This window comes from Sarcophilus harrisii, chromosome 1, assembly GCF_902635505.1.
Source record: "Sarcophilus harrisii chromosome 1, mSarHar1.11, whole genome shotgun sequence".
NCBI classification, from domain to species: Eukaryota; Metazoa; Chordata; class Mammalia; order Dasyuromorphia; family Dasyuridae; genus Sarcophilus; species Sarcophilus harrisii.
This window is the reverse complement of record NC_045426.1, coordinates 219,990,046-220,010,911: the sequence shown is the minus strand read 5'-3', so window position 1 is coordinate 220,010,911 and position 20,866 is coordinate 219,990,046. Positions and strand designations below refer to the sequence as shown.

The 20,866-nt window shown below is 37.7% G+C and overlaps 1 protein-coding gene across 1 annotated transcript in view; it reads left to right on the top strand.

The window, feature by feature from the left end:
* Positions 1–20,866, top strand: part of SLC5A10 (solute carrier family 5 member 10) — a 176,224-nt gene that overhangs the window by 147,210 nt on the left and 8,148 nt on the right. The window contains exon 12 of the mRNA XM_003761323.3: positions 15,944–16,112. Coding sequence (XP_003761371.1) covers positions 15,944–16,112 — 169 coding nt within the window. The remainder of the gene's footprint in view (positions 1–15,943; positions 16,113–20,866) is intronic.

Sequence of the window (20,866 nt, the reverse complement as noted above, 5' to 3'; positions counted from 1 at the left end):
CCTTCTAACTTTTTTGGTTTTGTTTGTGTAAAAACATTTTATGTGCTCAAAATTGTCCATTTTTTTCTCTTGTGATTTTCACCATATCGTATTTGGTCAAGAACTTTTCCACTATTCATACCCATGAAAGATATTTCTTTCTCTTCTTCTCTAATTCACTTATGATATAACTTTTTATATTTAATTTATGTGACCTTTTGAAGCTTATTATGACATATAGTATGAGACATTTGTCTATACCTAACCAGATGAGATGGGGAGAAGATTGATATTTTCCCAGTAACACCTGGGTAACTACTATTGTGGATGCCTGGTTAACAATTAGATTATAACTTCCCTCAGGGGTTGTCAATGGCAGAAGAGGGAGAGTTGAGAATTTGAAGAATGGTAGGAGAGGATGGAATAAGGGAGTGTTGGGCTGTAATGGATGAAGAATAGCTGTGATTATGTTGGAGACAAACAACCCAGAAGATTGACTCTTGTGGGGTGAGATGCAACTTATCTTCCCACTCATTTTTGGTGGATTATATGGTCTTTGGAGTCATTCCACAAAGTCTGAGGAGGTTTGTCGACCTTTCCCTCCATGAAGCCACTTTGAAAACTTCTACTTTAGAGAATAATAGAGGGAAATGGGAGAAGGGGAGACTTGTATTCTAATAATTCCATTATGAATCCAACAGAATCCAACAAAATATGATATGAGTCAATGATAAAATAACAAATTATATGCTAGAGGTGGGAGGTGAGGAAGGATCAGGAAGAGGTCACACTTCCAGATGGAATGAAGGAAGATCTTCCTGAGGAGCTGACATTAGGCACTGAGGGACAGGTAGGAATTGACAGGCAGAGATGGTGGGGACAGCATTACAAATAGAGGAAACTTATTGCATGAATAGTTGTAGCCCTGTTTGGCTAGCCACAGGGTCCTCAAACTTTTTAAATAGGGGGCCAGCCAGTTCACTGTAAGACTGTTGGAGAGCCAGACTATAGTAAAAACAAAAACTTGTTTTGTGGGCCTTTAAATAAAGAAACTTCATAGCCCTGGGTGAGGGGCCATCTGGCCCACGGGCTATACTTTGAGGACCCCTGGAGCTGCTAGAGTTTGGGATGTATGGAAATATGGTATGGAAAGAAAGTCTGGGACCAGAAGTTGTGGAAGGCCTGAGATGTCAGGCTAATGAGTTTTGTTGGACTTTATTTAGTAGGAAATGGATAGTCATTAAAGTTTTTGATGGAAAGTGATGTAATTAGGAAGATTAAACTGGCAATATGTGTAGAAAGGAAAGGAGGGAGACAGGGATACCAATGAGGAGACTGTTGAATGGAGGATTAGGGGCCTGAGTATCTAAACACTTACTCATGTTCCAGATCCAGAGGAAGAAACGTTGCCTTACTGCCCCCCTTCCCCAATTGCTCACCAGAAAGTCAAAAATTACCAGAAGGTTGGCACTTTGATCTAGGGGCTAGTAATTAATAAGAAATCGGATGAGCCCATGCTTCCGCCCCTATTCCCAGTGTCTCAGAATATGCAAAGCAAGAGCTTCTTCCAGTTCCACAGAACCTGTTGGAACATGTATGGCTGGTAGGCTGAGGCCGTGGAATCATCTCCTGTAAGCCCACAGCCTTGTTTCCATCCAGCTTAATTACCTTTACAATAGATCCAGCAGATGCTGATCACAGGGAGCAAATGCTGGGTAGTTAGGGTGGGAGGAGGGTGGCACAAGGGACTTTCAGGAGTGACCTTCACTTACTCTCACCTGATGCTTCCTACTATGGTCAGATCCTGCTGTTACCAAAAGCAAAAACAACAAAAACCAACCTCAGAATTCAGTTTCAGTACAAGGCAGCCTCTGAATCACAGGTTTCTCCTCCAAAACCGTGCCTCTTGGAACCATAACCTTTCCATCTGTCCCACTTTCTTAGGCTCCACATCTCTTACCTGGTGTCCTGTAGTGCAGTACCTATAATCCATTGCCTCACTGAAAAATAGCCCGCACAGGGAAACTCAGGGCCCAAACTCTGTGCAGAGTAAGAGCAGTGTTATAGGGTCATGAGCATGACTTGGCTGAAAGACTTGTTAAGCATCTTCCAGATGCTTTTTTTTTTTTTTTTCCTCTTAGCCTTTCTGGCTCAGCTCATTTACCTGGCCTTTGAATCACCTTTTCCTTCCTGGCTAGCTCACCCTAACCCTTTCACATTTGTTCATTGGAGGAGTAGAGTCTCTTTCTACCTAGGCCCAAGGTCTCTCCCTTCCCCATTCAGTCCCAGATTGAAATTTCTTTTCTCACAGCCAATAAAAAACTAACTGAATAGAATACCCTGGATTCTATTTGAAAATTTTTCTTGAGTTTGTCTCTGTCTGTTCTGGCAAAACAATACCCTGATAAGCTCAAATAAATATTTATTAAGATTTACTATGTGCTAAATGTTGATTTTACAAGGAAATACAAAAATACAGTTTCTACCCTCAAGAAGATTACATTCTAATGGAAAAGAACATTATATATAACTAGGAATGCATACATGTATACATATATGTATATGCATGCACACACACACATATATAGATAGATATAAATATCTATCTATCTATCTATATATCTTGTAAACAATATTTATAGAAAACAAATGGAAACTTCTCAGAGAGGAAGATATTAAGAGCCAGAGAACTGGAAAGACCTTGAATAGATGAGATTGGAACTGCGTCCTGAAGGAAGCCACCAGAAACTAAGAAGCAGAAGCAAGGGAACAACATTTCAAGCATAGATGACAATGAGAGGGAATTCCTGTGTGTTTCTGGAAGAGAGTAAAATGTAAGAAAACTGGAAAGGTAGGAAGGGGGCAAGTTATGAAGAACTCAATTCAATTCAAAACTTATTAAACAATCAATATATAAGATATAGAGGGATTGGGCATATAAAGATAAAAAACTGAAACAGTATCTGTCCTCTAAGAGTTTATAGTCTATCATCCTTAAATCTAAATTCAATCAACTAAAGCATTTATATTTAAAAATTTTTTAAATAATATTTTTTCTAATTATATATAAAGATAATTTTCAGCATTCTTTTTTTATTAGATTATAAATTCCAAATTTTTTCTTCTTCTCTCCTTCTCCTTTCCCATCCCCACAATGGCAAGCAAACTAATAATCAATTATATATGTACAATCACGCAAACTTATTTCCATATTAGTGATGCTGTGAAAGAAGAAACAGAACAAAAGGGAAAGACACAAAGGAGCCAAAAAAACCTGAAAATAATATGCTTCAATTTGCATTCAGATGTCATAGTTCTTTCCAATTTTGGAATTGTTTTAAATTAATGTATTGTGGAAAATGCTAAGTCATTCACAGCTGATCATTGTAAAATATTGTTGTTACTCTGTACCTGTTCGTCTGGCTCTGTTCACTTTACTCACCATCAGTTCATATAAGTCTTTCCAGGCTTTTCTGAAATCTGCCTGTTCATTATTTCTTTTTTTTTTTCTTCTTTTTCTTTTTTTAATTATAGTTTTTTTTATTTACAAAACATATGCATAGGTAATTTTTCATCATTGACCCTTGAGAAACCTTCTGTTCTAACTTTTCCCCTCCTTCCTCCCACCCCCTCCCCTAGATGGCAGGCAGTACAACACATGTTAAATGTGTTAAAGTATATGTTAAATACAATATATGTATACATATCCATACAGTTATTTTGCTGCACAAGAAAAATAGGATTTAGAAAGAATATAAAAATAACCTGAGAAGGAAAACAAAAATGCAAACAGACAATAATAGAAAGAGTGGAAATGCTCTGTGGTGGTCCACACTCATTTCCCATAGTTATTTTGCTGGGTGTAGCTGGTTCTGTTCATTACCTAACAATTGGAACTGATTTGGATTATCTCATTATTGAAGAGCTGCTCGTTATTTCTTATACCACAATGTATTCTATTACAGTCATAAACTCCAACTTGTTCAGCCATTCCCCAAATGATAGGCATTCCCTTAATATACAGTTCTTTGCCACCACAAAAAAGAGCTGCTATAAATATTTTTTCTTCTGGTAGGTCCTTTTCCCTTTTTTATGATCTCTTTGGGATATGGACCTAATTATGGTATTGCTTGATCAAAATGTACAATTTGATTATCTTCTGGATATGGTTTCAAATTGTTCTCCAGAGTGTTGGATCAGTTCCCAATTCTACCAACAACACATTAGTGTCCCAATTTTTCCACATCCTCTCCAACATTTATCATTTTCCTTTTCTGTCACATTACTCAATCTCATAGATGTGAGGTGATACCTCAGAGTTGCTTTAATGTGCATTTCTCTTCTCAGTAGTGATTTAGAACATTTTTTCATATGGCTACAGATAGCTTTAATGTTTTTAATCTGAAAACTGCCTGTTTTTACCATTTAACTATTTATCAATTAGGGAATGACTTATGTTCTTATAAATTTGATTCAATTCTCTATTTATCTGAGAAACACTTTATCAGAAACACTTGGTATAAAAATTAAATCCCAGATTTCTGCTTCTTTCCAATTTTGGTTGCATTGGCTGTGTTTGTGCAAAATCTTTTTAATTTAATGTAATCAAAATTATCCATTTTGTATTTCATAATATTCTCTCTCACTTGATCATCAATTCTTTCCTTCTCCATAGATCTGACAAGTAAACTATTCCTTTAGCAAACATTTATTAAATGCCTATATGCTAGAGCTACAGAGACAAAAGTGAAATACTTTCTGTTCTCCAGGAGGTAACATTCTAACTGGGAAAACAACAATACATATGAAAGACAACGTAAAGTTATATACAAAAGACATACAAAGCTGGTTCAAGGTAATTTTGAAGAGGAAAGGCTTAGGGAGACAAGAAAAAGTCTCATATAGAGGATGGTGCATCAGTTGAATCTTGAAGGAACCTGGAGATTCCAAGAGGTAGAAATGAGGAAGGAGAATCTTCTAAACAAGTGGACAGCCCATGCAAAGTCATGGAGTTGAAAAATGGAATATTATATGTCAGGAAAAGCAAGAAGGTATATATGAAGAAAATAATGTGTATTAAGTAAGGTTGTATAGGAAGGATGGAGCCAGGTTGTCAAGAGCTTTAAATGATAAACAGAAGGATTTTATATTTGATTCTAGAGGTAATAAAGATTCACTAAGAGTTTACTGAATGGTGAGATGACATGATCGAACCTGTGCTCTACAGTCACTTTGGTGGTTTTGTGGAGGATCTTTTGAAAGGTGAACATCTGAAGCAGGCAGGCCAATTATGAAGAGATAACAATAATCTAGGCAAAGAGGTATGAAAGCATAAACTCCAGCGATGGTCATGTCAGTAGAGAGAACAGAGTTAGGTCACTAGAAGAGGAAAGGTATTTTTGGAGGGAAGGGAAGAAATAATGAGTTCTGTTCTGGATATATTGAGTTTGAAATTTCTAATGGACTTCCAGCTTGAAATGTCCAATAGGCAGTTGGTGATGGTTGACCTGGAGCTCAGGAGAGAAAAACCAGGACTGGATGTATAACCCTGGAGTCATCTGCATTGAGCTGTTCATTGAACACAAAAGAGCTAATGATATTGCCAAATGAGAGACAAAAAAAAAAAAAAAAAAAAAAAAAAAAAAAAAAAAAAAAAAAAAAACAGAAAGAGAAAGAGAATGACATAAAGAGATAGAAGGAGTAAGGGATAGAAACAGAGAAAGTGATTGTCTAGTGCAACAAAGCCTTGAAGGATACCCACTGTTCAAGAGCCTCATAAGGAGGGAGAGAAGGCTATGTGTCCTCCAAAAGGTCTGTTCCCTAAAACTATATGTGGATTTGGGGGTAACTCCAGTTTGATGGTACTAGAACAAATTCAGTGAAATGTGATTATTTTATAGAATCTCAAATGGTTGCCTGAATAATGACGATGGAAAGAAATAGAGTAGAGACTATAACTAGGAGGTGAGGCAGTGATTGCATCACTCACTGAAAAGGGGAGAAAGAGGGAAGCCTAAGTTAGGAAAATGATAGCACAGTAGAAGAATTTAGGATTAATGTTCTGAAATACTTTAATGCTTAGAAAAGCCCTATAATTTCCTGAAAATAGTCATGGGAACAGGACTAAATAATGTGGGTCTCCTGATTATCAGTTTTTCACTATAATATGTTGCTTCTTCCTCCTCCTTCTCATCAAAATGCACTTATTAAATCTTTATTTATATATGGACTTGTGTAAAAGGAGCTGGAAACACTTTCTGACTTCAAAGAGTTTGGCTTCTAGGGCTGCCACTTACACTGTATATATTCTTGGGCATATATAAGTCCTTATGGGTTCACACCTAGGCTGGGCTCCTGTCAGTGGTGGAATTCACTCTCAACCCTTGGAAGTGACCTGGTGGTGGGTTTTCCCAGAAAGATATCTCTGTCCTTCCATTGTTGAATGATGGATAATTTGCCTTCCAAGGCTTCAAACATAGTTCTCCCTATGACAATCTCAGTCCAATTTGGGTACTTGAGAGACAAAGGGAATGTAGTTAGAAGGATCCAATGAATCAGTCAGGGAATCTCAAATTGGAAGGAGGATGGTGACCTTGCTAGAGTCAGAAGCTTGGTTTTCCAGTGGTTCAAAGAAAAGTAGTTGGTGAGTTGTAGGTAGGATTCTATGGCAGGCTTCTTTTTTCTTTAAGAAATGCATTCCATTCCTAATGAGATTTAATTGTAAATGTTTAACAACAGTCTCTCAAAAAAAAAATAAGTATGTAGGTAATACTTTTAAGTTTAATCTGCATTTTTCACATTCCTCCATTACTTTCTTAAATCTAGACAATCCAGTAAAACAACAAATCAAGTGGCATTTGCCACTTTTTGAGATGTAAAAGGCATAGACTGAAAATTTAACAACTGGCTCTCATGAACCAGTGTGAGCTGGCTCCAGCACACCCCTCAATTTAGACAAAATAATGAACATGATGGCCTACTTCCCTTCCTCCCATCTCTTAACAATCATTTTCTCTCCTTGTACTTTGACTCTGTTCTATTTCAGAGAATTTCATTCATGTTCTGTGCTGTGTTAGAAAGAGAATAGGTCAGATCCAGAAAAATATAATCTCTTGGAAGGCAGAAAATACTATTTTCCTTTTTTGTCCTTGAATTTCCAGAGTAAGTACAATGCTTTTATACAATAGGAGCTTAATAAGTGCTTGTTGAACTGAATTGCTGAATTAGTTCAGGGAAGTTTAATGACAAAAACAGTGAGTTATGAGACCTGGATTATAACCCATGATCTGTCCTTTAATCAGCTGTGTGACTCTGGTCAAGTTGTAAAATGGGAACAATAATTCCTCAATCCCCAAAATGTCATGAGGCTTGCAAGAATGTATGTGAAAATACTTTAAATACAATCTAAGTAGAAAATGATGACCAGGTTGGTGCTACCATTCATTTTCTATGTTCTCTTGGATGAATCACTAATCCTTTCTCCATCTGTAAAGAGGGTTAGAGTAAGGTATCAAACTTAAGGTGGTCAGGAAAAACTCCCCAGTGCAATCCAAATAAAAATGTAATTGGAAAATGTTTAATAAGATTAAAAAATGTAATGCAACCTATATAATGTTAATTTGTAATTTTCTAAATCCATTTGACATCATGGGACTAGATGGCAAAAGTGGATAGAGCACTGGCCCTGGAATCAAGAAGACCTGAGTTCAAAACCAGCCTCAGACACTTAATACATGCTAAGTGTATGACCCTGAGCAAAGGCATTTAACCCTCAATTGCCTTGAAAAAAAATTGAACTAGATGACATTTTGTGATTAGGAGTCTGACTCTATGAACTTCTAAGACAAAACTCTAGGACTAGCCTCCGCAGGTAAAACAGGCAAACATCTTTGGGTGGGATTTTAGAAGCCACGGTGCTCTCTTGTTGACAGGCTGCTAAGGGGATGCAATGTATAATTTGATGGTACCTAGAATTAGGAAAAACTGAGTTCAAATCCAACTTCAGATGCTAGCTAGTGACACCTGGGCAAATCACTCAATCTTTGTTTAAGTCAGTTTTCTCAACTGTAAAATGGGGGTGGTAACAGGGCAGGGCAAAGAGTAGGTCCTATATAAATGGAACTCTTTCCCTTCCTGCCTCCACCAAACTCTCCTCCTATTTTGTTTCTTGTTTTGATGGGGGTAGCATTGTCTAGGGGAAAGGGTACTGGAACTACAGTCAGAAGACCAAGAATCTCCACATTACACATGGACCATAAACAAATTCCTTAATTTTTTCTAGGCCTGTTTCCTCCTCTGTAAAATAAAGGAGACTGAGCAAATATTCTGTAAAAATGCCTGCGAATAAGGGTATTGGATTAGAATCATTGATGATCTATCTCTAAGGTCCCTTTTAGCTCCAATTCAATACCAGGCTCCTGGGAAGGCAACAAACTAAGTGATTTTTCATCATTTGTACCTACTTTTAATGAGTTTATTAGCTGATCTTAGGTTGAACCAGGATTCACAGATGGGGATGGGGAGGAAACCTAGCCATTTTGCCAAGAATTCTATGAGAATGAACTTTTTTGTGATACATCATCAGAGCTAAGGGAGGGAGGGTAGAATTGCTCTTTTTTATCCTCAGGTCACCCACCCAGGCTTCAGGGCTCAAGGGACCTCTCTTCTACTGGCTGCTTTGTAATGATTGTCCGTCGGAACTAGCAATCAACCCACAGGTTTCAGCTTCAAAGTCAGTAAACAGCAAATAGCCTCTACTTAACTGGCACAGGGAGGAAGGTAAGGATTATTGACCTTGGCTTGAGGTGAATCAGCATACCATCCTTAGTCTGGTTCTGATAAAAGGTTTCCCGGCCTGACTTGTATTTAATTCAAGGCCTTCATGAAATTGGTCGGTGTGAGCCTATGAACATAGCCTCTGAAGGCAGCTGTTTGGTCTTTTCTGGATAGAATATCTTCTCTGAGCTAGACTTCCCCCAGAAAGTGAGGAAAAACATCAGAAAGTTGGCCTTCACACCCTGCATTACTGGATTGTAGGGCTGCCCCTTTCCCCTTTTCCTCTTATCATATATTGCTTTCGATAATCCTGGAACTGGGACATCCTTCCATTCTTCTATCCCACAATTATTCTCAGGATCTTGAGATCTTTTCTTCTCTATCCCTGGCCTTTCTTGCCTCAAAGATTAGAAATATCTAAAAAGAAACAAGGTTAAAAATTAAGAAAGCAGCTGAGAACTTCCTGACTCCTCACTAGTCCATCCCAGGTCAATCATAACCATGAAACCTTCCTCTTGCCTTCTCTCTTCCTTTCCTCCTTCCTCTTCTATTTCTTCCCTTCCTTCCTCCCTCCCCCTTTTCCTTGCCTCCTCTGTTCCTTTCTTCCCCTCTTCCTGCTTCTCCTTCCCTCTCTTTTTTCTCCCCTAATCTTAAAGTGTGATTCCAGGGATTGGAGTTGGCTATTCAGGCTATCCTAGCTCAGGGTAATGCTGGGAATTCAGGGACTGCCATAAGATTGACTTCCTAGTCATTTTAGAAGCCTGGCTTCTTGTGAGTGGGAGATAATAATAACTTACATTTATGTGGTACATCAAGGTTTGCAAAGTATTTTTTAGATCTCATCTGATTCTCAGAACAACTTTATAAGATAAGTGGTTAAGTGGCTAAAGCAGTTGGACCCGAAGTCAGGAAGGCCTGTCTTCAAATTCTGTCTCAGACACTTATTTCCTAGCTATATGATACTAGGCAACGCATTTCTTCTCTGTCTGCCTCAGTTTCCTCATCTGAGTTATAATAATAACACCTACTTTGCAGAGATGTTGTGAAGATAAGATGAGCTGTATAAGTTAAACAACTCAATATCAATAAACAACAACAAAGATGTAAACACAATTTATTATTTAGATAGCACAAGTGTTATTATCCCAAATTTATGAATAAGATTCAGGGAGATTGTACAAAATCATAGATTCTCAGCATTTGAAACAACCCTCAAGCACTGTTGTGATTTATGTCACTCCTACTCAAGGGCTATTGAACAGAGCTGGAGGAAATAACAAAATCTTGCTGAATGGGGTCCACAACAAATTTATGTTATTTTGTCTCAATTGGGCTCTCATTTTAGCAAAGCAATCTTTCTATTTCTCCCTAATCAATTTTCTATTGAAGCAGCCTTTCCAAACCTTTTCTTCTCTCCTTAAATCTCGCTTGGTACCTCCTTTCAATTGAGGATTTCCCTGTCATGTTTCACTAAAAAAATTAAGACCATACACCAAAAGCTCTCTCCTCTCCTCTTCTCCTTATCATAAGCTCCTTTGACATCATCCTCTGCTATCTCTTCCTTCACTCCAATCTGTAATGAAGAGATGGTACTTCTTGTCAAAGCCATCTCCTCTAGATACATTCTTGAGTTCATCCTCTCTGATTTTTTTCCCAACAAATTAAACTTATTATAGTATTATCACTATCACTTTCTTTAATTTTAAAATTTTTATTTTCAGTCCCCAAATTCTCTCTCTCCCTCTTCCTCTTCCCTAAACATTGAGAAGGCAAGAAATATAATACCCATAGTACAACATATGAAGTCATGCAAAACATATTTCAGGGTCTAGTCCTTACTTACTGGTTCCTTTCTTACTGACTAGATAAATGTCCAAGTTGCTTCTTCCTTCCTCTGGTCACCACCCTATCTCAAGTTGTCATCACTAAGGACTGGATTTTTATAATGGTTTCCTAATTGACCTCCCTGCCTCATCTCTCCTGACTCCAATGCATTCTCCACCCATCTGCCAGAGTAATTTTCCCAAAGTATAGGTCTTATTCTATCACCCCCTCCTCTCCACCAATAAATTCTAGTGGTACTTCATTAACTTATAGAATCAAATATAAGTTATTTTGGCATTTAAAACTCTTTATAATCTTGTTCCTTCCCACCTTTACAGTGTTTTTACATAATTATTTGTCCTTCTCTAAAATTCCACTCTACAATTCTGCTATGTTGCAAGCACACTCCACCTCCCTTCTCTGCACCTTTGCAATAGACATCTCTCATGGCTGGAATGCTCTCCTTCTTCACCACTTTTTAGAATCCCTTGCATTCCTTGAAGGCTCAACTCAAATGTTATCTTTTTTCAAGAATCCCTTCCTGGTTCACCCGGATTTCACTTTATATCCTATTTCCAAACATGTTATCTCAGCTTCTTGAGTGTAGAGATTGTTTTTGAGTTTTCCTGTTATTCCCACCATTCAATACAATTTCTATATATATTAACTACTTAATAAATATTATTAACTAATTGATTATTAGCTATTTGATCTTGGGCAAGTTGCTTAACCATGATTTCTGGGTCTGTTTCCTCATCTATGAAATAATATTAAAAAGTTAGCATTTATTTAGTGTTTTTAGGTTATCTAAGTATCATACAAATATTACCTCATTTGATTCTCATAACAACCCTCAGAGGTAAATGTTATTGTTATTCTCAATTTACAGAAGAGGAAACTGAGGTAGGCAGCAGTTAAGGGATTTATTGAATTTACACTGTTAGTAATTGTCAGAAACTTTATTTGACTTCATATACCCCTGACTCCAGACCTAGGACCTATCTACTGATATCAAAGATTTTATATTTTCCTAGGTCTAAAACTTAGTCCCTGTGATCTGCTTTCTTATTCCCTTTCCACCATAGCAAAGAACATAAACAAAATTCTCTGAAATAGGATAAAATCCAGAGTAAAAGAAGATGGTAATTGTAATGGGATGGGGAGAGGAAATAGGTCATTCTGTTCATTATTCCATGTAAATCCAGGGGTATGCTGGAGCCAGCATGAGATCTAGTTGTTAAATTTTCATTGTTAACATTTACATCATAAATTTACAAATTTACAAATCGAGGCTCAATTGATTATTTTGTTGATTGTCTAATTATAAAAAAGTGATGGGGGAAATGTTAAAAATTCAAATTAAACTTAAAAGTGGGTCAAGCTTTTCAAAAAACAGATTGTTAACCATTTATCACTTCTGAGGTAAGAGATCTTTATTCTGGTCCTAATTGGCGTTAACTTGCCAAGCAACACTGGGCAAGTTCTGAGCTTCTTCTCTGTGGTTCAGTGATTTACCTGACAAATGTTGATTACAGGTTGATTGAGAGAACCAGACTTGAGATGTGAGACTTTGCTTAAGCAAAGTATCATATAAATGAGAGGTATTATCATCATCATTTTTAAGGCTGAAAACAAAAACCATGTCACTTCAGTCAAATCCAGAGAAATTCCTAAATGGCAGATACTTGATGGATGGAAGATGATGTGTTAAGAGATCTCTTTGGGGAATGTAAAGCCTTGAATTTCTGACGCTGACATCAGAGAGCACAAGCCTACCTACTCCACCCTGTCTCTTGGAACCACTGTTTAACAACCAGCTCTCCAAAAAGTTTCTTCTATATTATTAACATTTTTCCATCCCTTTCTTAAGTCTGTATAATAAACAAAACAGCAAATTGTAGCACTGATTTGTAGTATTTGCTAATCTCTGAAGTATAAATGCTCACAATGAAATTTTAACAATCAGCTCTGATGAACTTGAGCTACTGGATTTGGGCTGTCTCTAGCTCAATTTTGCTGTGGGATCCTAAAAAAGGGATCCTGAAAACTTGAGGCTAGAAGAGATATTAATCTGTTTTAGAGTGAGAGAAATGTAAACCTTTTCTGTTCTCATGCCATGGTGTAGTGAAAAGAGGAGTGCTGGATTTGGAGTCCAAGGAACTGAGTTCAAATCTCATCTCTAGCATTTGCTAGCCAAGTGACTTTGGATAAATCATTTAATTTCTCTGGCTTGGTTTCCTGCTCTGAAAAATTAGAGACTAAATCTATATAGTTTGTCTATCTCTAAATCTATGATGCCATGAAAGAGGCAACAATAAGCTCTGATATAAGGTGGGTGGGTTAGTGTAGAAATTGGGCTAAAGCAGTTTTGAGTACATATTTGTTTTTGTTTGTTTTTTAAATTTAATTTATTTTGTTCCTTTTAAGTTTTGAACTATGTCCCTCCGTCCTCACCCTACATTATAAAAAGTTACTATTTGACACCAATTTATAAATATATGTAAAACCATACCATACATACTTCTGTTTATCAGTTCTTTCTCTGGAGTCCTTTTATGGGTCCTTTGTAGTTGATTGAATATTTATAATACTGAGAATAATTTGGTTATTCCTAATTATTTTTTGAACAATATTGCTATAACTATTTGCAACATTCTCTTGGTTCTATTCGTTTCACTTTTTATTATTTCATGTCTTTCCATGTTTTTCAAAAATCAACCAGTACATCATTTCTGACAGCACGATAGTATTCTAATCACAATCATATATAATACCTTGTTCAGCCATTTTCTAATTAATAGGTATCTTTTCAGTTTCCATTTTTTTGTCACCACAAAGAGAGTTGCTATAAATATTTTAGAACATGTAGGTTCTTTTCCTATTTCCCTGATCACCTTAGGAAACAGACCCAGTAATAGTATTATTGGATGAAAAGGTATTTTGCTTTTATAACTCTTTAGACATAATTCCAGATTGCTCTCTAAAATGGTTCACAATTCTATCAACAGTGTATTCATGTCTTAATTTTTCTACATTAGCCATTTCTCCCTTCTGTGATTTTAGTCAATCTAATAGATATGAGATAATATCCCAAAGTTGTTTTAATTTGCATTTCTCTAGCCAATACTAATTAGAGCATTTTTATATGACTATAGATAATTTTTATTTCTTCATCAAAAAACTGTCTGTTTATATGTTTGAACTATTTGTTGATTGGGGAATGAGTCATATTCAAATACATTTGACAAAATTATCTATATATTTGAGATATAAAACCTTTATCTCAGGAACTATCTATCAAAATCTTTCCCAATTATTTGAATGTATATTTGTACAGATGAAGCAGAAGGAAAAGGAATGTATCCAACCTTTCCTGTATTCAGGGGACTGCTGAATCAGAAGGGATAAGAAAGCAAACTATTGTTGCCATGATTCTTTGTCACTGAAGGCAAAGAAAGCATATTTGGTGGCTATAATAATCCATGTATTAGATGATAAAGGCTAAAGGCATGAGTTTAGGGTGAGAAGAAGAAAGAGGTTTGGGAGATATCACTAAGAAAGAATTGCTAAGACTTGGTAACCAAATGTGGGAGTGAGTAAGAAGTTTTGAGTCTAGATAATAGGGAAGATTTTGATGTCATTGATAGAGAATAGGAAAGTCAGGAGAAAAGATAAGAAGTTTGCTTTAGGCCATGATGAGTTTTCAACAAGATATCCAAGAGGAGACATCCAACAGACATGGGAAATTATGGTTTATAGAAAGGTTAATGAAAGCCTGGAAAAGACTTTGAAGATTAGAAGTGTCATATCTAAGTGTTAATTAATATTAATTAGTATGTCACCTTCATTCCTTCCTTTTCCTCTTCTTTACCCAAGGACTAGAAAGGACAGAATTTGTTGTTCTCCATTGAAGACACGGAGCTTTAGGGGCCTCCTGGGCCCTACCCATTCTACAAAAATGCTTGGGACTCTTCCTTGTGGCTTCTATTTGGGGATTACAGGCCCCATCTTCCACTCCCACTCTTGGGAGTATTATTTACCTGTGTAATATTATGAATCTCTATAGTAGAAATATAACTAGAGTGCCTGGGACTTTGGCCAAAGATGCTGACATGGGTACAGGTTGTTGCAGTTCCTCCTGGAGACACTGTACAATTCTCCCCTGGAATTTGCTGTCCCAGAGCTTTGGGATTCAAGATCTTCTTGGATCAGTGGGTGTGTGGGGTTTGAGGATGGGGAGAGATAGCCTTCTGGGAAGGAGTACAGGATTAGGGTCTCAGACCAACAAATGACTGGAGAAAAAGAGGAAACCTATATAATTGAATTACCATCATATGTAGCAAAACTATTCCCCACCTGCCTTCCCCAATGTTTTCTAGACACATCCCTGCTAAGTAATCTTTAATTCCAGCCTAGCCCTGGTAACCAGGATTCAGTTTGTCATTCAGTTAATTCATCACACTTATTGTGTGTGGCGACCTTATTTTCTAAATTCTCCAAATTCTCCGGAACTGCGCAGTCTTCTTATTGAGAGGTTCGATCTAGCAATGGCTACTCCTTTCTCCAAAATCTTCCGGGCCCCACATATGGGCGCCATTTGCCTCGGCCCGCGAGGCAGAGTGTGTGGACCCTGGAAGAAAAGAGATAAGGGCAAGAGAGAGGGGACGTGCAAAATGGAGGCAAGTCAAATCATTCTGATCAAGCCTCATTTTAATGGGTGCAATAGTACAGATATATATAGCAGTAGAAAAGAAGGCAGGGTTGTTCAAACACAGTACAGGGTGGGGGTCCATGACAAAGGGTTGGTATCCCGCCCAAGGATGAGCTGCTCAGATGTTTCTGGTGGCAGGAAGCTCTATGATGTGATTAGGGGATGCCTAGATATCTGCCTATTCAAAGTTAGGATGTGATTAGGAGATTCCTATTCAGGAAGTCTTTGGTATAATGTGATTAGGAGATTCAACCTATTCAAGGTTGGCCTTATGTGGCTGTAGATTAGTGCCGGCTCCCCACAATTGTGCCCTCAGCCCTAGACTAGGTAATCTTGGGGGACACACGTATTACAATCATGAATGGGGAGTGGAACAGTTAAGGTCAGTGTGGGGAATGAGGAGTGTGTGGTATACCAAGTTTTCCTCTGCAGATCAACTTAGAGTGTCTTCAGAGTTTCTTGTCCTCATTTTCTCCAAGGCCCAGAGTGGTAGGTACAGAAAAACAGAATATAGAGTTATTGGAGAGTAGAGAATCATTCTCATTCTAAGTTTCTCTCCCTCAAGTCCTGGTACAGAGGCTTGAGGGGGAAAATGGACCCAAATAATGGGGCCAGCATGTTCACTGCTGGGTGACAGTGACATTTCTTCTACAGGTTGGTTATTGTGGTCCTCATTGGCATTAGTGTAGTCTGGATCCCAGTCCTCCAGGGCTCCAAAAGTGGCCAGCTCTTCATCTACATGCAGGTGGTCACCAGTTCCCTGGCACCCCCGGTCACAGGTGTCTTCATCCTAGGAGTATTTTGGAATCGGGCCAATGAACAGGTGAGTAAAGAGCCATGAGTGAGAGTCAAGGGGAATGATCATGTGTACTCAGTTAAGAAAAAGAGAAAGCAAGGATTTCCGAGTGGATTGACAAGGGACTAGCAGGGATGAATGAATGGATGAATGAGGGTTCTGTTCTACCCAGTAATTGGGTAAATCCCCATGATACCTAAGTTCCCAGAGGTAAGGCTGTGATGTCACCAAGGAAATCAATGCCAACATTCACCAAGAGTGGTTGAGGAGTAGTAACTACCCAGCGGATAATGAGATACTCTTTTCCTCTGGAAAGTGTCAACCCGAGTCTGAATGGGGATCAGGTTGAATGGGGGATTTAGGATTTTAGGTTCAGCTTTTAGACCTACTATTAGAGATTATAAAAGCGGTCTCAGCCAAAGGAAACCTAGAAGCAATACAGCTTGGTGAAAATAGCATTGGAATTGATTTCAAGAATCCTGGCTCCAATAACTTGTTAATTGTACAACTTTGAGTAAATCCCTTAATTTCTCTGAGTCTCAGTTTCTTAATCTTGAAATGGGGATTATAATACTTGCAATAGCTACTTTGTGAAATTGTTGTGAGGAAAGCACTTTGTAAACCAGCCATATATATGTGTTTTTTTTATAATCTTGTGTGTGTGTGTGTGTGTGTGTGTGTGTGTGTGTGTGTGAGTTACTTTCATTAGTATTAGTTGTGGTGCTGTATTTCCCAAGACAGTGTTGATCAGGCTTCTCAGAGGAAGTGTTTCAGTTTCTCTAATAACCCACATGTTTTGCAAGACTTGATCAGTTCCTTCTCAGGAACTGGTGGGCAGCCCAGATGCCAAAGCGTGTGCCAGTTATCACTCAAGCAATGTGGTGCAACTCTGGAAGGAATACATTTCTTACAGACTGTGGCTAAGGTTGGTAGGAGAGAGGGAGTACAAAGAGAGAGTCAGAACTGGCCGGGACTCAGAGAAGAGTGTTTCTACAGCTCTAAGGTCTGGGAAAGCCTCTGCTACCCTACAGGTACTACAGCCTCACAAAGAGCAGCTGAACAACCTAAAAGCTTCCCACTGTCCTTTCACCAAAAAATGAGGGGCTTTCACAGTGTCACAGATTTTGAGATTCGGAAAGGTTCTCAGTTGTCATAGAGTCTAAGCCCTAAATTAAGGGAATTCTCTCCATAACAGACTTAGCATATGCTTATCCAGTTTTTGCTTAAAGACCTCCAAGGAGGGGCAATCCACCACTTTTTGAAGTAGGTTGTTCTACTCAGGAGGATTTCCCTGATATCAAGACATAATTTTTTTCTTTTCAACTTCCATTCATTGCTACTGATTTGGCCATCTAGTCCTTCTTCCACATCATTGTTCTTCCAAAACTGTCTTCTCTTCTCCAAGCTAAACATTCCCTCCGCCTCCTCCCCCTCTATCCTTTTATCTGGTCCTCAGATGACATGGATTCAAGGCCTTTCACCATCTCAGTTATCTTCCTCTGGATATTCTTTAATTTATCAGTGTCCTTCCTAAATTGTGGTATCCAGTATGGAACACAATACTCTAAATGATGAGGGTAGAGCACAGCAAGACTATTGTCTCCCCATTCCTGTCTGACATATTCCACGTAATATAGCCCAAAACTGCATGAAATTTTTTGGCTGCCACATCCCATGATGCTTAGAATCTATTTAACCCTCAAATCTTTTTTTTCAAACAAGTATTATCTAATCACAACTCTCTCATCTTGTACTTGTGAAGCTGAATTTTTTTATCCATATGTAAGATTTTATATTGAACTTTTATTGAATTTCATCTTATTAGATTCAACCCACTGCTCTAGTTTGTCATGAGCCTTTTGGATCTTGACTCCATTATCCAGTATATTAGCCATGTTTCCCATTATTGAGTAGTGTTAAGGTTTGATGAATATGTCATAAATGTCAATATCCTAGACAGTGATAAAAATGTTAGATAGCACAGATAAAATCTGGCACGAAACCATTAACATTCTTTGAGAACAACCATCCAATTAATTCTAAATCTAATTGTATTGTCAATTAATCCATAATCTCCCATCCTCTCCACAAGAATATGAGATGCTTTGTCAAAATTTAATACAATCCAAATAAGCTATGTCTACTGCATTCTATGTATCTATTCCATTTAATAATCTTGTGGTTTTTTTTTTTAAGGCAAATGAGGTTTGTCTCTTATGTATTCTTGATAAAGCCATATTGGCCCTTTGTAAAACTGTTTCTTTTTCAGATGTTCACTATCTACCCTTTTAATGTTTCTTTCTAGAATGGAGGCTATTGAAGAAGGAATCCAAGGTAGACTCACAGATTTACAGTTTTCAGACTGTGCTTTAAAAAAATATAGGATATTTTCTATTCTCCAATTTGGTGTCATTTCTTCTGTTTTCCATGACCTTTAGAAATCACTGATTATGCTCAGCAATCATACCTGCCAGTTCTTTTAACACCTGAGTATGCAATTCCTTTGGGTCAGGTGATCTTAGTTCACAAGGGAAGCTTTCTTACTATTTCCTTACTTGGAAATTTTTTGACTTGTTATCTCCAATATAAGACTTATTCTCCCTGGCAGAGAAAATAGAAACAAGAAAAGAATTGGGAAGCTCTGTCTTCTCCCTGATGTCTCCATTGTTCTATACAGCTTGGTGGTACAGTGGATAAAGCACTGGTCCTAGAGTCAGAAAGACCTGCATTCAAATCTCCCCTCAGATTTGTGCTAATTGTATGATCTAGGACAAGCCATTTAACCTCCGTTTCCTCAACTGTAAAATGGGGATCATAAAATCACCTGTTTCCCAGTGTTGTCATGAGGATAAAATGATAAAGTACATAGCACAGTACCTGACACCGTCAAGACTTTGGGAATATATCAGTAAAAGTTCCCTTGGAAAAATGCTAACTCTTTCTGAGCTGAAATATGGGCAGGACAAAGAAAATAAAATGATTCCTGCATCTGGACACCAGAAGGAACAGAGTAGCCAGAGAGCCCAGAGAGCCATTCAAGGGAATGGTGGCAGTTACCCTACACCATTGTTCTGGAAAGAATGGATGGATTCGAAGTTGAAAAAAAGAGAAGGGAACTGAAGAAGTCTAGTAGCCGTTTGTTAGTCTTCATCCTTTTTTGGTTGCTTGTCAACATTTGACACTGCTGACCAGTCTCTCTTTTTGAATACTTCCTCCTCCATGGGTTTTTCTGACACTCTTCTCTTCTCATTCTAGCTTCTCTCTGGCTACTTCTCAATCTTTGCTAGTTCACCACTTATGTCCCAACCCCTATGCAAAGGAATATCTCAAGTTTTCATGCTACAATCAAATATATATACACACACACACACACACACACACATATATATATATATATATCCAGCCTTAGTCACTCTACTGAACTATAGTCCCACTTCACCATTTGTCTACTAGATAGCTAGCTCCATTTGTCTCCTAGAAGTCTCATAGACATATCAACTCACCAATCCCCAAAGAGAACCTACTATCTTTCCTTCTATATCCTCTTCTCTGCTTTTAGTCTTTATTTGTATTGAGAACAACATATAACCCAATAACTTTAGTTCTCAATCTTGGATTCATCTTTGATTCTTCCTGCACTTTCATGGAGGATTTTTAAAGTCAAATAGAAAAGTTTACAATTTATGCTGGACAAAAAGGGGGAAGTGGAACTTTCCAGGTAAGACAATGACATGATCGGACCTGCGCTTGGGAATTCTCCCTTCCTTCTTAGCCTGGTGCCTGCTGGTTTAGGCTCTTATTACCTTTCATCTGGATTGTTACAATACCTTCATCTAGGTTCATTTCTCTACAATCTATTTTCCACAGAACTGCCAAACTAATATTCCAAAAGCCTAGATCTGACACTGTCATTTCTTTGCTTGATGAAGATGATTCTCATATGTTTGCCTCCGGTATAAAATATAAATTTAATTTGACCTTTAAAGTCCCTCACAATCAGACTATAGTCTAAATTTCCAGCCTTATTGCACATCGCTCTTTTTTGAACATTCTACATTCCAAGTAAAGTGGCCTACTTACTGTTTCCTATATGTGACAGTTCATCTCCCGTCCCTGTGCTTTTGTTGATCTCCATATTTGGAATGCAGTCCTTCTTCATCTCTACCTTATGCATTCCAGGGATTCCTTCAAAATTCGACACAGGTTTCATTTTTCTAAGGAGATCTAGTCTGATGCCTACAGTGACTAATACACTTCTTGCAGAAAGTATCTTTGATTTTTAATAATCTATAATATTGACTGCTATTTACACTTGATAAAATAGAAGCACATTGAAGGCAGGGCCTGTGTTGTTTTTATCCTTCATGGGTTCATAGATTTAGAGCTGGAAGAATTCTTAAAGGTCATCAAGTCCAACTCCTTCATTTTATAGATGATGAAATTGAGGCTCGGAGAGGTCAGTCAGTCAATAAGTATTTAATAAGCATCTGCTATGTGCCAAGAAAGACATTAAGCTCCAGAGATTAAAAGAAAAAGAAGCAAAAAACCAATCCTTGTTTTCAAGGATGTCACAGTAAAAGCCAAAAGACATCATGTAGACAGCCATGAACAAAGAAGATATATGTGTGATTAAATATATATATATAATATATATATATATATATGTATGTATGTATAGGAGAGACAGAGAGAGAGAGAGAGAGAGAGAGAATATAAATTGGAGTTACTCATTGAGACAGTATTGGGATTAAGGAGGATTGGGGAAAACTTCTTACTGAAAA